This window comes from Maniola hyperantus, chromosome 20, assembly GCF_902806685.2.
Source record: "Maniola hyperantus chromosome 20, iAphHyp1.2, whole genome shotgun sequence".
Lineage (NCBI taxonomy): Eukaryota > Metazoa > Arthropoda > Insecta > Lepidoptera > Nymphalidae > Maniola > Maniola hyperantus.
In genome coordinates, this window is record NC_048555.1 from 4823733 (window position 1) to 4840538 (window position 16806).

The following is a 16806-nucleotide window of genomic DNA, read 5'->3' on the forward strand; positions in this document are numbered from 1 at the left end:
TCCGCTCCTGGGGATATGCCCCATGGGTACGTGTACTGCGCCCTCTGCTCGGGACACTCGAAGGGACGCGCGGACAACACCCCCCTCCCTGCCAGGTTAATAAGCCGTGGCTAACAATATTCCATGAAGAGAAATTGTTAACCATGTTACCAGGGTGCACCGGCCCAAGCGCAGCTTTTCCCTTCGTAAGGGAGCCGCAATACTCATGCACACGGGGAGGTTAACTGGCTGGTGATGCCACCGATCCTCGGTTAACCACTAAGCTATTACGGTATATACGGTATATAATTTTCAGTAGAATACCATATTGAGGGTTACAATATAATCTTACTGCTTCCATATAGCTTTCTATAGACCTTATTAGTATCACATTCACATACATTGGCGCTTGAGTAAGGCACTATGTCGCAATTGCTTAGTACCGATTTAATCACTCCACGTGAATTCGGTGCTCACCTGAAAATCTCCACCTTATTGCCTTCAGAATAAGGATTAATTTGGCGTGCTATTATACGTCCATATACGTTCATTCGTTGAAACGCGCTCTGCATGAATTAAAGGTGGTATTCCCCATGTGTCACGAAGATTTTGCAAGAAATGTCGAAGTCGAACATTTTATGCATCTTCAATTAGAGGAACGTGGCAAGGTGAAAATGGTTTAGACACTATGACGTTAGGCAAGCAGATAGAAACAATACTAAAACTTTGGTCAGTGTCGTAAATAGGTGAGTAGGTATCTGACTGTGTAGCTGTGGTGCATAGATGATAAGATGGAGCGCGCTTGCCTAGAAGATGCCTATTCACTCTTGACTTGAGGGTACCTATATTATTGTAATTAAAGCGGAAACTGATGCTGGAAGGGTGGCCGCAGTCGGGTAAAAAACCTGTGTAGATTTCCTCCATTTCCAGAACTCTATCACTAAATAGTACCTACTTATCACAATTTGGTTAAGAAGATGGGCCTAGTTAAGAAGATCTAATAGACACACTTTCGCATATTTATAATTGTAAGTAGGTACTTAATACTGTTTTTTTTTTGTAATATTATCAAAAATTTCGCGCTCGCTTCGCTCGCTACTTTATTTTCGGTTGGTTGATGTCCATGATGATGCATCTTCGTCTGCAATCTGCATGTACCTATACTCTGTTTCCGGGATGCAAGCTATCTCTGAATAGTATCAATTAATTAGGTTTAAGAAGATGTGCCGTGAAAAGCTTGCGGATACCTAGATAGACAGACAGACACACTTTCGCATTTATAATATTAGTATGGATAGTGAGTTCACAGCACCCTCTACTTTTCTCATAAAAGGTACCAACCGACCTACCTACCATAAGAATGCGAAACTAGCCAATAATGTTGTTTTCGAAAAAAGCAAATATTCAAAGTCTTTATATGGTTGTTTTTCATGGTTTCCCCAGGTTTCAATCAAATCAATCAAAATATTAGATTTTCAGTTTTTCTATACTGACCCAACAGTTCCTGAAACCCAACTCAAAATGTCATTCACCCATCGAGATTTCTATTTTCCTCGTGCTGAAATACTAGTAGCGCCATCTGTTATGATCCTACAACACCGCTTAGCCAGAGGCGGCGCTGCGGTCTGCGACACAAGCGAACGTTATGGTTTTTTATTAGTTCAAAGGAGTGTCAATAGATGACTGGAGTTGAATTGTGTTGTGGGTTTAGCCTCTTTTATGTAGATGTCTCTAGTCTACATTAAAATAATAATATTTTATCAATAGACCTTATTTCAAAATAAGGTCTTTCGATAAAATCTTTTGGACCTACTTAGGATCTAGCTCATATTAGCCTAGATCGCAAAAGTTTAAAAAAATACAAATAAAATAGAAGATAAAATCTAACGTACCTACTATACTGGTATCGGTCAAGATTTAATTAAAATACTTAATAAATAATTTTTCTTTGACACGCTCTCCTATAAAATTAGAATTTTTTCAAATTCATTATGCGTTGGATCCAGAGATCTAATCGAGAATATTGGGGGGCTTCCAACATCGATGATTGGATCCATCTAGGTGAGCTCGCGCGACGGCAAGTGCGATCTGTATGGACAGCATCGTGACTCGTGATGCCGCGCGCGCCGCTATCGCGTACCTACCTACTGCAAAATCTACCTTTGAGAACCTGCCAGCCACAAAATAATTGAATGTCTTCCTTATGGAGCCAAGATCAACAAAAAGGGTAGGAATAGTAAATGTAGGAAAAAAAAACCTGTTTGATATGTCATTATAATAATTATTATTTATTCATGTATATTATTTGAATACATCAAAACATTTTTGGTGTAAGACGAAAATCGTTAACGCATCCGGCCGTTGACTATGCAAAATAGTAGGCCAGGTTAGATTTTTTTAATGCTTAATAATTATTGTACATTATTAGGAATGTACTAAACTACCGCTACATAGCTCGAACATTTACGATCCTATAAATCGAATTGTACAAATTAGGGTAAAGACAGATTGGAGCCATGTAAGGAACGAATGCAATGTAATATTATGGGCACCGGTGGAGGAAGACACTCTTAAGGCCTAGGGCACACGCAATACTTTTAGCATCGGCGATCAGCGATTTACGACTGCGTCGATGCTTGCGTTTTGACAACTGTCTGCGTTCGATCCCTGTATTGAAATCGCGCGTTTTAGCGATGTTTTTGATGCCGCATTGCGTATTGATAACTTTCTACGTTCGATCGCTGTATTGTATAATTATAAAATCAACTTGATCGCTGCGACTGGAGATTGTAGGTACCTATGTGTGGGGAGTGGAGCGTTCAAAAGCGGCATCGAGCTTGCAAAAAGGATTTGGTAAATCGCCGATTACTGATGCTAAAAGTATCGTGTCTACTGTCTGCTATTGCCTTCATGCGGAAAATAGCGTACAAATCCTACCTTTCCAAGCAAAAATGAACATCAGAGGTCGACATTGTATGAACTTGTATGGGACGCGTGGAATGGCGTTGCATTCGTTGGGTAGGTACGTGGAGCCAGTCTGTCTTGACCATTAACCATTAGAATTAAAACCATTAAATTAATCGTAAATTATTAAAATCAGTCATTTACAAAGCATCTCATAATTTTACATTACACTACTCCTAAAGCTATGTCCGATTCGAATAAATTGGAGATATTTTTTCATTTATTTTGGATTTCGCTTATTGCACTTCTACAATACGATGCGCCACATCAAAATGACCATAGTAATTATAAATCTGAGAACATAAATATTTTTGATTCCTATTTATAAAAAATAAAAAAGTTTGTATTCGCCGCTAAATATGTCTAGCGTCAACATAGACCGAGCGACAAATTTCAATCACATTCTTGAATACCTTTTCCATGGATAATTATTTTAATATCCAATGTGGCTAATGTGCACAATCTCTAAACTAAGCTAAAAGGACAGTTCTAAATATAATTGCTATCGGTTTCATAATGCTGAGAAAAGAGAAAAGGATAATAGTTTAGACCTATCAATTTAGTTTAGTTTAGAGGTAACGTAAAACATAATTAGCCACAATTAGGTAGTGACGGTCAAATTTGATGCACAATTATTGAGCATCAAATCACATTTCGTCGCTTGGTGTGTGCTGACCTTTAGGCGTCTTATAATATTTGTAATTATACTTTACCTATTTTAAAACCTAGATCTAAAGCTTATCTAGGGAAATGGCAATTGAAACTTCATATTAGTGCCACACCACAATTTTATTTTAAGTAGTGAGCTTTCCAAAATATTTCTTACATTTTTTTTAGAATTATATAAAAAAATGTTGTCCATTACAAGATTTAAACTATGCAGAAAGCTATGATACAGGGTGTTCAGATATTTTTTAATTTATTTAAAAAATGCTTCCATTCAGGCTTCCCACACATTTTAAAAAATAATAAAGATATGTACCACACGATACAGCGGATATTCGAGATAGCTAAAAAGATCGAAATTTTATATCTATTTTTCTAACAGACTACTTAATACATCTTTTATTTAGTGAAACATAAAAAACATGTAAAATAAACAAATTTTTTTCGCAACCGAAAACAACTTTTGAAAGAACAGCGTTCTGGTTCAGAATTAAAAAAAACATAAGTACACGCTTCTTCGCTACTATTTGAGATAATATGAATTGGTTTAATATTAAAATTTGAATAAACTATAAATACCTAAGCTGCAATACAATACTGACGAAGTCGTAGATGATCAAATATACACCGAGAACCATCTACTTATAGGTACACAAAAATCACAAACATACAATGCGCTGTGCAACAACAATACTAAACCATTTACACGAGATATTTACAAAAATTTACATCAAAAAACCATATAAAAAACCTCACACGCCCCCCTACAGTTGTCGCTTACCAAAAATTATAAATAAGTAACATAACTATGTTAATAATACCAAAAACTATATGTACAGAAAATTGTCATTTGACCGTTATTTATTTAAAATAATAATATACAAAGCATCCATTAAAGAACGAAACAATGTTATCCTAATTCACGCGCCAAATAAAATAATAAAACGATCGATTCATAAGTAATAATCTAATCTCTATAGCGCGTTTACTCTGTGCCGACTACTTACTTCTGTGTAAGCAAGAAAACAATAAATTAGTAAGCGTGCAAAAGAGACAAACATAAAGTCTCAATGGCAGATTAACCTTCAATTTGGCGCATAGAGTTTACAACATTAAAAGCTACGTTCGTTTCCCTGGGCAGTGACAAAAGTGAAATATTTCATACCAAAACGATTTTATTTTCTTTATTGGATGATCGGTATAAAAAACTCGAACTGAGTTTGATAAAATTTGGATAGGTACACATTTAGTCCAAAACTTTTTAAAAATATATTATCATGCAAACATTGTTTCTTTCAAATATTGTGTCTTATTTAATTTACACAATACAGTAAATATCCTTAGGTTTTTCTAATAATGGCAGTCAGTAAAAATTGACAATGTGCAAAAATCAGTATTATCTTTCCACTTTTCACTACTTCAATAATTCATTGTAACAAGTAAAATTCCTACACTTAAAATTTCCACTGACGTTATCTAACATCAAATTGATGATATATCGCAGATAAAATCAACCGAAGATAAAATTAGTGGCAAGTGGCATTTTGCAGAATACCCACATTTTCTCTTCTAAAAATTTTAAAAATTAATCTTTTACCACTGGTTTAACATAAATCGAGCACTTTGGGACATAAACAGCGTACATATTCTATAATACATGACCTTAACAAATAGATCAGGGTTGTAGAGCTTAGGATACCATTTGCCGGTGGCTATTTTGACCGTTGCCATTTTGTGAGGGGAACAGAATTCCTTCATACGTGACGCCGTTTAGTTCAATTGAAACTACGAGCTGCTGGTCGCCTGTGTTTGCGTCACCTGTAACAAAATGAAAATAGGTTCGATTACAAGTCTAAAAACAGCGTTTTACAATGAAGCGAAATCTTGATGAGCCTTTAAGCCCCATATGCTAGTTTATTTTTGCATAAGTTCATCGCCATTCCTACTTGAGTTTGATAACATAAGCCATCTTTTCTGTAGAATCAGCTTTCTGAACCTTCTTGACATGTCATAAGTAGCACAGGAACATGAAATTATTTCATTAGTGGTACAGATACATGAAATTATTTCATTTCATTCAATTGAACTCCAGAAAAGTAGTGCAAAGAGATCAAAGACTTTATGTACTACATTGGTTCTAGAGATTGATATTGATAAAATTGCTCATAAAGCCTCATCAATAAGCCTATTAGATGATGACGATGATAGCCGAGTAAGTTTTCATATTGGTATTGATGAAATAACATTACGTAGAAAGCCTTTTGCAAGAGCTCATAGTATTGAATAATATTGGTTTTCGTACCACTTGCTCAAAAAAGTGACATTCAATGCCACAAAAAGCGTAGACAACAATAGTCATTTTTAATCTGTTAAAAACAGGGAAAGAAAATTGTACTGAATTTCATTCATCCCCTAGGGAGAGAATGTGATTTAAATTTAGAATACTTAGGTACCGAAATTTATACTGAACTTTTTATTTCTTTTTTATTTATTTATTCAGATACAAGATAGCCCTTGACTGCAATCTCACCTAATGGTAAGTGACGATGCAGTCTAAGGTGGGAGCGGGCTAACCTGGAAGGAGCCATACCCATAAACCATACACTTTTGGTTTCTACACGACATCATACCGGAACGCTAAATTGCTTGGCGGCACGGCTTTGCCGGTAGGGTGGTAACTAGCCACGACCGAGGCCTCCCACCAGACAGACAGACTACGACTACATCTGTGTTTTTTTTTTAAATTACCAACATAAAGAATGTTTAACAAATCCAATTTAGACAGCAAAAACCACGAAGGTTTACACCATTGAGTTTGTATATAAAGCATTATACATCTTTTTGAAAAAGGAATAGGTACGCATTTATTATGCAGTTATGATTATTAAATAAAATTACGAAAACCGACAAGGCCGTATGAGATTAATGCCTTTGCTTTTCCGACAAAAAAATATTAGTCTAGGAATTTGCCGCGTTTTATTTTGTTTATTTTAATTTATTTTTATAAATAAGTTAATGTTCTAAAAATACGTTTAATAAATGCTTATATCATATTATTATTGTGTTAATTTTTTCGCAAATGGTACGAAAAGTAGAGTATTTACCTCGGTGATAAAGCTGTCTTAGTCTTGGGTGAACTTAAATCCTTCGTTACGCTCGCGATTTAAATCGTCACCCGCGATAGAAGACACTGCTTTATCCCCTTGGTTAATAATCTACTATTTAAGGTCCAATAGTAAAAGATTGTGCAAAAAGTTTTAATAATAATAAGCCTTATATTATTATGGTGATGATGTATCTAAAGAAGTAAATATTAATGGAAGAACAGATTGACATACCTACCTCTTATGGTTATTTTGAAGGCAATACTATGCATAAAAGATCTAGAGTTTAATACAGATGAAAATGTGTAGGAAGCCCTCTCAAAATGCTTGCTGTCAGAAATTCTGAGGATGACGAAATCTAAAGAAATATTAATGAAGGAATAGATAGTATATTATAGATTATAGATACATACCTCTTGTGGTAATTTTGAAGGCAGCTCCATTGACTCCGTTCGTGTTGCCATTGAGATGCGAGTGAGTGCGTGGGGAGGGCTCACGAGGCAGTTGCGGAGAAGGCGCGGGCGCAGGCGAGGGGGGACGCGGCGTGCGGCGCTTTGCAGGTGGGGGAGGGGAACGACATGCTTCCCTTTTACCACTTAGGCTTGAGTTTGGACTCTCGCTTAGATTTAATGCCTCACTGTAAAGAAGAAAAAAGGTCATGTCTTCTTCTTTCTATTTTTTATTTTCAGACCTATCTTTATTCGGAAATCTTTATTGGTTATAACCCAATCTCTACAAGATCCCTAAACTAAACGGTTCAATAAAACTAATAAACACAAGAAGCAAAATATAAGTTACCAAGTAGAAGCAAGTAAGTACCGTTGTGGCTCGAGTTCTGGTTGAGGACTATTGTTATTGTTGTTGTATAAAGACCAGAGAGTGAGACGAGATACATCGATGGCTGATAGCGCTGCGTCACGAGGAGATACCATTGGAGCACTTGGTGGTGATTCCGAACCTACAACAAGAGAAAAATTGACAATAAATATTACAAGTTAAAATGGCCCTATACGACTACCTTGGCCGACACCTCATAATGTTCCTGTTTTCTGAACATTTGTCTAGAAAGTTCTTCCCTTAATCGATATTTCCAAACTAAAATTATAAATGCAAGAGTATGTGTGTTTTATACTTTAAATCATTTTATTTAAATTTAAATAATACCTATTATGTAAGCTGTATTTAATTATTATGGGTTTAAAGCTGACATCTATAAAGTTTAGTACTATGACTTTGCTCATAGGTACTTAATTTACAGTTATAACGAGCCATATTAATGTCTCTGGCATAAACCTGTCTCGTTTCAACTATAGTTAAAGTCTGAGCAAAGTCAAAGTATGATCTATAGATTTCACCCTTTAGGTGTATCCACTCATAGAAATACTTTTGTGGGTGCAGTTTTTGGAGTTCTATTACTAGAATTTAAAAATGTGCGGCTTCCATATAAAACATTTAAAAAATCCTTAGGAATGATTCAATGTACAAATTAAACAATGCCACTGTCATGACAATTAACAGGGTCACGACAGTTAGGTACCTAGTAACAAAACGTCCAGGCTTCAACGTCACTGGCACGTTGATACATTGGACGCAGGTAGCCCTAAAATAGCCCTATTTTTCTTTGGTTTTACGTCACCGTAGCCTTAAATTTGGCATAATATCGTCAATTCAGGATCAAACCGAGAATTCTTCAAATCGTTCCGTCCTTTTAGTTTACTATGTCACTATGATGATGATGATAGTGATAAACTCACCATTTCGGATCAACTCGCGTTGCTGCTGAATCATCTTCATGTACTCTCGCACGCGGAATTCTATATCGTGCTGTGATATATGCGGTGCGTGAGGCGGCAGCGGTGGTAGACGAGGAATCCCTGCCACCCCTCCACCTAGTGATAGCGACAGGGGTTGCATGTGTTGTGACAACTGCGCGAGAGACGCTGGCATTCTGTTTAGAGGTGGCTGTAAACAAAATAATAATGCTGTGTCAGTTGTCTGGAAAGTTGCCATGAAGCGCAGGACAATGCCAGCAACAGAAATCGAAAATTAGCAAATAATTAGTTCAAAACAAGATATCATCGTTAATATCTTAAAATGTTTTTATGACAATAGGCTAGTTGACACTTTTTTTAAGTAGGTCTTAAATGGTTGATATTTGTCCTATTAGATCAAAAAAATTAACACTATATTTTTTTGCGCCCTAAAAACCGTAAAACTTTAATTTAAAAATATATTTTTCTTAGACAGGTGAAAACACTGTCGGCCATGTTTGGCCGATAGATTATCTGTGCTCTGACGTCATGCATTTGTAAACAACAGCATAACTTCCCAAAGTTTAATAAACATGACTTCTATACTAGTTTACATAGGGATGACATTTCTTTGTTTACATATTTAATGACGTCACATTATGGCTGACAGCGTTTTCTGCGTTTCAAATAAAAATAAAAACTGTATTTTTTTAAATTGGAATTATATATCCATCCTGCGTTTTTAATAATTGTTATTGATATATTTCGTTGTCTTACGCAAAATACTATAATAAATAATCATTTATTGGACGAAATTAGATATGAGTCAAGTAGCCTATTAAAAAGAAACTTTTATTCCATATAAAAAGTATCATAAATTACCATCAAATGAAAACGTTAAGTATCAAAAGCCTGTGTGTTGTATCAAAATCACAAAATGTGCAAATTTTTTCGTGAAAAGGTTTAACAATCGTTCGAAAATATTCCAAAAAACTAAAATTATAGCGATATTGGAAGCGGTTGATATGTCGTACTGGCATAGAATGTAGAGAATAAACTGGACATAAAAGATAACAAACTTGGGATATTGTAACTCTTTTTTACAAACTTTAAAATAAAAAGAGGATGGAGTTATTCAAGGCCGAATCAACAAATTCCTAAAATGCCGCACAGTTCCTAAAGTTTTTCTGGTGCTGCAAATGTTCATGGGCGATGTTAATCACTTAACATCAAGTAACCCGCCTGTTTATTTTGCTTGCTATTTAGATAAAAAAAGAATCGTTTAAAAGCGACGTCTTACCATGGCCATAGCGGCCTGCGCGTCGTATTGACCAGAGGCGCGGCGACCCTCACGCTTGTTGCCCTCTATAGCAGCATCCAGCTCACTCCGAGTCGACAGATTCTTCTTCTCGCACTCGTAGTCGTACAGGTATTTCATGTATCTGAAATATATAAATATATTTACTCATTTATAATCTTTACTCTTGATAAGATAAGAAATCCATCCAGGATTCTTGAGAATAGGAGAAATCCATCCAGGATTAGGGAAAGACCGAGTTTGGTGGCGCCCTTTAGTGAAGAATAGAATGGAATAGAATATTGTTTTTTTATTCATGTAAACTTTTTACAAGTGCTTATGAATAATAGTCAGGTAGTTTTAATTTACCACTGGTTCGGAATGCTGTTCCTGCCGAGAAGAACCAGCAAGAAACTCGGCAGTTGGTCTTTTTAATTTTTCAATTTACAATGTTATTATACCGTGCTATACAAGCCATTGCTGCCCCGTGCATTGCTGGAGCGAGTCAAATTCAAGCTTTTTTATCGTTTACATAGTCGGCGACTGTATAATATGCTTTTTTTAGGAGCATACTTTTAACACATTTTTAAACTTGTGTAAAGGCAAGTCTAAAATTGCTTGTGGAATTTTATTACAAAATATTACACTCATTCCCACAAATGACTTTGACAAAGACATGTCTAACAGTAAATGTCCACACTCCACAAGCTGACTATGATTAGGATTCTACAATATATGAAGGACAAATAAATACAAGGATAAAATTATAATACAAAAGGCGGCCCTAAAGCTTAATAACGGTGATTCCTTCTAGACCACCTTAGATCAGGAAAATTATGATAAAATGATTGACGAATGACGATACATCTTTCTTCTTACGACTATTCCAGAGGTCTATTTCTATAGATATAGATCATCTACTGTTAAGGGTATCTCTAAGCCAAAATTAATTTAGAGACATATGAGAATCCATATTTTCTCGTACAAAGGTTGATAAATTTCATTTCTCTAGTAATAAGTAGTATACACCTACGTAGAAGATACAAGGGATTGTTAGAATCTATGAAATTGGTTTTATACTTATCCGTTGAAGTGATAAATAATATAACTATTAAAAATATCAGTAATATAAAACAGCTATTATTGTCGGGGCTTTTAGGTACCTATGAAATGATGAGATGTCATAAGTCAATGTACCTATCAACTGAGACCGAAACGCGACAAATATAAATCATAATTTCAAGCTCATTATCAAACGCCTATCCTTCAAAGAACATTCTTAATCCTATTCTATGATGAGTCAATTTTACACTAGCATATTGTCATCTATACTGTACCATAACTCATATTAAACGTTCACATATTTAATGCGGTTCACAATAAGAAACACGGACCGACGCATCATAAAAAAGTCGGCTACCTTTTCATAAGTCTGTCAAATGAGAAAGCTAAATATATGGCATTCGTCATTACTGTGATAATCTAATTTTATGTCGAGTGTCTCTGAAATCGTTCACAAAAGCGTTTGGAGAGTCTTCAATCAGACGTCTCAAGAAATGCTTTGAATTTAAATCTGAATTTTTAGATTTAGAGTTTGCTGACTTGTGTTATTTTTCTACTTTTATAAATCTCGGAGTGATTATGTAATTTGATGATACTGCATTAATAATTGGTGCTAACCCCGTTCACTAAATCTTTAATGTATTAAAACCAATCTTGTTGAATTAATTTTACTCATACAAACTAAATAATGGGGCCGATTCTCTTGTACACAATCTCTAAACTAAACTAAATTAACAAGTCTAAATCTAGTGCTATCCTTTTCCGCAAGAAACATTATGAAAGGGATAGCAATAGATTTAGACGTGCCATTTTAGTTTACTTTAGAGATTGTGTACAACGGAATTAGCCACACTATCTATCTATGCCAAGAAAAGTTGCGATAAGAAACCTTAAACAATGTATTTGTAAACTATTTATTACTAGCTTTTTCCCGTGACATCATCCACGTGATATAATTTAGAGCCTAGATGTAGCATTCCATGGATAACATTGCTATCTATCAATGAAAGTATTTTCAGAATCGAATCAGTTCCGGAGATTACACCCTAACAAACTTTAAGTACAGTAGAAACTCGATTACCTGGCCCTCGGTTATACAGATTCGCGATTATCCGGACTACCAATCGAAAATTGTTCGGTCAAGTGAGAGTCAGACTCGCGCACCGAGGGTTCCGTACTCGGGTATTTTTTCCGCCATTTTGTACGATAAACCAAAAACTATTATGCATAAAAATAAATCAAAACCTGTTTTAGAATGTACAGGCAAAGCCCTTTCATATGATATCCCACTTGGCATAGTTATCTTACTTTGAAAATTGAAAATATTATTATGGTGAACTACATAATATGCACAAAACCCGCTTTTCTTCATACATTCGATTATCCGGATTTCCGATTATCCGAATCCCTAACGACAACAATTAGTCCAGTTAATCGAGTTTCCACTGTAGGTACCTCTTTAAAATATTAACGTATTTTTTTGTAAATTAAGTACAATGTTATAATCGTTACTGCATATTATATTGACTTTAGCATCAGTAAGTATAATCACGCACGGATATCTCTCAAGATAATTTTAATGAGGCAGCGCGCCGCATTTCAAATCCACTCAACTCCAAAACAGAGTAATTAGTAATCATAATAAGGAGGTTGTCTTCAAAATTCATGTCGTGCGTAACGGTGCACACTGCACAGTTTGAATTAGAATAACACCTTTATGTTGCCCCGACAAAAGCCGAGGTGAAGGAACTTGAGATAAATGAGAAATTATATCGGCCGAGATGAGCTAGAGGTTATTAATTATGAAGTTGACATAATGTCGCGCTGGCCGCTCACGTACGTCCATTGTGGAAGGAGTTTTGTCTCCAAGTCGTGAGAGTTTCTATGGGCTCCGTATAGTGACGCAGTATCGAATATGGAAGGGCTCCCGACAGACCACACCTCAACACCTCTCTATTGTGGAAATATAGAGCCAAATGGAACACCGATATTTTTAGACAACTTGCAGATACCCAACCAGACTTTGTCAAAGTGGATTTAATTTAAAGTGTTTTTTTTTAAATCCGATGAGAGTTCTTTAATTTTCTAGGATGAAAAGTAGCCCATATCAAAATCACGTCTATCCGTTGGGATAAGAAGTAGCCTATATCACTCTCCAGAGCTTGGATTATACCTATCCATGTAAAAAATAGTCGACCTGTTGCTCCGCTATCTACGGCGTGATTGAAAGACAAACCAACAAACAAACACACTGTGTCATTTATAATATGGATAGTGTTATTAATATTATTACCTTTTTTACTAACAAAGACAATTCAAAATGCAAGCTCAAACTCTCAAGTTATTTCAGTGACTCTTACTTTGAAAATGTATCTTGAACAGACAATCAATATTTATTTCCTTCACATTTAGAATCCTACAAAGGCTACTATACTAAGTCAGCAAAAGCAAACCACGTCGAAGAAGTCTTTGCAAATCTTCAATAGGACATTATTTTTGTCTTTGGGTTTCAGTAGATATTTCATTATTTCTGTAATATTGTTTGTTTTAAAATATTCTGTACTAGCTGATGCCCACGACTTCGTCCGCGTGGAATTAGTTTTAAAAATCCCGTGGGAACTCTATGATTTTCCGGGATAAAAAGTATTATTATAGCCTATTTCACTCTCCAGGTCCTTATCTATACCCATGCAAAAAATCACGTCAATCCGTTGCACCGTTGCGACGTGATTTAAGGACAAACCAACAAACAAACACACTTTCGCATTTATAATAAGGGTACTGATATAATGTTTTCTCTTCTTTGTTTTTCTAAGTTTGTGCTTGATTACAATCACAGCTGACAAGAAATGATGAAATCTGAATTGAAACTTGTTCAAACCAGTAAGTACCATCATCCATCCAATTCATCATTGCTTTTATAAAAAGTACCTTTTTATTATTTTTTAAAAGACTTCAAAAAATGAGGAGGTTCTTTAGTTCTTTGAAAGACAATTTTTTTAAATTGAATAATTTTTTATTCCAAATAAACTTTTACAAGTGCTTTTGAATCTTCAAATGAATCTACCACTAGTTTATAATTCAAGAAAATCAAGAAAAAAATTACTTTGGTGTTGTGGGTATGATTAATGTAAATGCACACCATGAGCGTATTACCTAAAAAGGACTTTGTGCATGAGTCAAAGATTAAAAAGTAGGAAACACTCACTGTGTGCGCAAAGTGAAGGCGGCTGAGGTGATGGAAGAAGGCAGTCGCAGGCCCTTGATGATCTCCTGCCAGAGCTTCTTGTTGATGACTTCTACGAGGCCGCCGCGAGCGATCACTAGGTTGTACAACTCGTATAGGTCTAGTACCGACTTCGCCATTATCGGCAGTCGGTTGATTGGTGTGCCTAGAACAATACAACAGAAATTTAATTAAAAAGAGTTGAAAAAGCAAGAAGAAGAGCTTGACTAGGACCCGCGGGGTGAATACGTAAAACAGTATCGACAGTGACGCGACAGCAGTAGCAATGCGACAGTTCGTTTGCTGTCTCTCTTCGTCTTCTTCTTATTTTGCTTTGTGGCTATTGCTGTCTCTCTCTAGCCGGACGTTTGACAGCAATGATCGCGAGATTTACGCCTGTCGCAAGATACGTAATCACCCCGCCGCCGTAATGTGGATTTGCAACATGTAAAACTGTAGGTAATGCGCCAATTCACACCGCTTTCTTGCCTTTTCCATATAGATTTATAGAGCGTACTTTGACTTTGCTCAGACTTAAGATTGAGTTAAAACGAGATAGATTTATGTGAGAGGTATATGTACATATGTCTCTTTTTAACTCTGTCTGAAGTCTAAGCAAAGTCAGAGTGCGCTCTATAGATCTCACCCTTAGACCATAGCAAAGAGTAGTATGGTATGTTACTGCCCCAGTTTACTGAATAGATATAAGCATCTTCCAGAGACAGGAAAAGGTAAATAAAAAATAGGTATATAAGTAAAAGAGTTACATAAACACCTACAAACTCTGAAAATATCTAAGTAAGTACCTACCTACATCGCATTTGACAACTCGGAAATTTTAAACTTGGAAATCACCATCATCATCATCATCAATCCATTGCCGGTTCGCTACTGAGCATTAGAAGGGTTTGGCCATAGTCCACTACGCTGGCCAAGCGCGAAAAAGCGACAAACTTAAAAATACCTGCGAGAAATTGTTCCTAAAGTAGTTACATACTGGTAACAATGAAGAAAATTATGATAAAAATTAGTATAGGTTCAGACTTCAGACGTAATAATTATTATTTAATATCATCCAAAATAAACACAGCTATTCTTAGATTTGGCAAACCTCCAAAAGAATTGTATCCAATCCACACAGAACGACTCAAAGAGGTGCAAATCAAATAGACCATAACGGAGCCGAGTTATCGAACATTCATACTCGTTCTATTTACAGTAGTCAAAGTTAAAACCCTTACTTACAGCGAAGCGTAAGGGCCGTAAAGCTCCTAGTTTCTAGTGTTGCCAAGAATCGCTATTTATGCCGGACCATAGCAACTGTCCGCCGTTACGCTTTGCGAAAATATCGATCCTTTATATTCCCTATCCCAGGTGAATTTCGAAAAATCCGGGCATATTTCTTGTCTAGGTGCGAATTATAAAGAAAACCTCAGTGTAAAATTTTAGCTTTTCTTTTTTTACCTAAATTTTTGTATGATAATATTAAATAATTTTTTTACTATGTACCCACAATGTGACAAAAAATTCGATGACTTGCCTGGCGTATAGAGACTAGTTCTATTGTTTATTAGTTCTACCTACTTTATTTCTTTTGCTATGGAAAATTTGATTTTTATGCGATTTTCCGGTTATTTCGAATGACACAGGACAACACTAGCCGTAAAATCGCTAGCATGTTAAATCGGAACGCATCGCCCGATCGCATGATTTATAACGCGCGTCAGATCGCGCGTTTACGACACGTTAGGAATTAGGATTGGTACACACGTGGTGGTAGTCCCAATTCCAAACCCCGTCATCCATCGTCATCATACTTAATCGTAATACTTATTTGAACACAACGCAGATCTGTAATTGAAACCTACTACCCAGACAATAATATTATATTAGCACGTCAACCGATAAAATTACAGTACGCGGTAAATGATCGGGCTACTTTCGACAGTGAGTTAAAAAAAACAAAGGTAGGTAGGTAAGAGTAGGTACCCTCTTAGCTTTAGTTTTAAGTTCGCGTAATAATTATCACCACTAAGTACATCTTACAAATACAACAACCGACTATCAAAAAGAGTAATTTATTTTGAATTTTACCTATCTTAATACGCTGATACGTGTTGTGACTTGTGATCGGCTAAAAGATCAGATATGGACTCACCCTTACAAACGGACAGTACTAACTACTAATCCTATATTCCGTGGTACAGATTTAGTCCGTGCAGCCAGTGTGGCCCGCGGAAAATACACGATTGTTGGCGAGTTGATTTACAGTAATTCGTCGGTTAACGCGGTAATGACGTGACGAAGAATAGACACCATCTCGAGACTCGGCGTTGCGCAAGTATTGGAAGTACCCAATAAGTTAACGCATTCCGTTTCTATTGATGCGAAAACAAACACGTTACCTATAAGTACTATCAAGTATTCTGCGCCTATACAAAGCTATTTTGGAGGAGGTAACATATAAACATACATAATCACATTTTTTATAGGAAACTATACTTAGCTACAATTTTACATTATATTATCCTACATTGCGCGTACTTATTGCCCTTTTAATATCATTCGACGCATAGTTTTTGAAGTGAAACCTTCTTGGCGTGTTGGACGATTTTGAGAAGGGTTAAGGTCGCGTCACCGACATGCTTATGTTAAAATAATGGTCGGAGTTTTAATTGATAGTTTTAGGATTAGCCTTCCTAAAACTAGGAATAGGAGATCAAAATGTGTGAAAAAAGTTATAAGTATTCATGAAAA

The 16806-nt window shown here is 35.9% G+C and overlaps 1 protein-coding gene across 3 annotated transcripts in view; it reads right to left on the bottom strand.

Annotated features, from left to right (window-relative positions):
* Positions 1-2239: 2239 nt before the first annotated feature.
* The window catches only part of retn (retained), a 194794-nt gene continuing 180227 nt past the window's right edge, over positions 2240-16806 (bottom strand). For 2 of the 3 annotated variants that reach the window (XM_069505316.1, XM_069505315.1), the window contains 6 exons: positions 14032-14215; positions 9765-9906; positions 8468-8675; positions 7512-7671; positions 7127-7350; positions 2240-5427 (listed from right to left, as the gene is read on the bottom strand). In XM_069505316.1, coding sequence (XP_069361417.1) covers positions 5300-5427; positions 7127-7350; positions 7512-7671; positions 8468-8675; positions 9765-9906; positions 14032-14215 — 1046 coding nt within the window. In that variant the 3' untranslated portion in view covers positions 2240-5299. The remainder of the gene's footprint in view (positions 5428-7126; positions 7351-7511; positions 7672-8467; positions 8676-9764; positions 9907-14031; positions 14216-16806) is intronic. The other variant, XM_034979350.2, reaches the window with a different exon arrangement.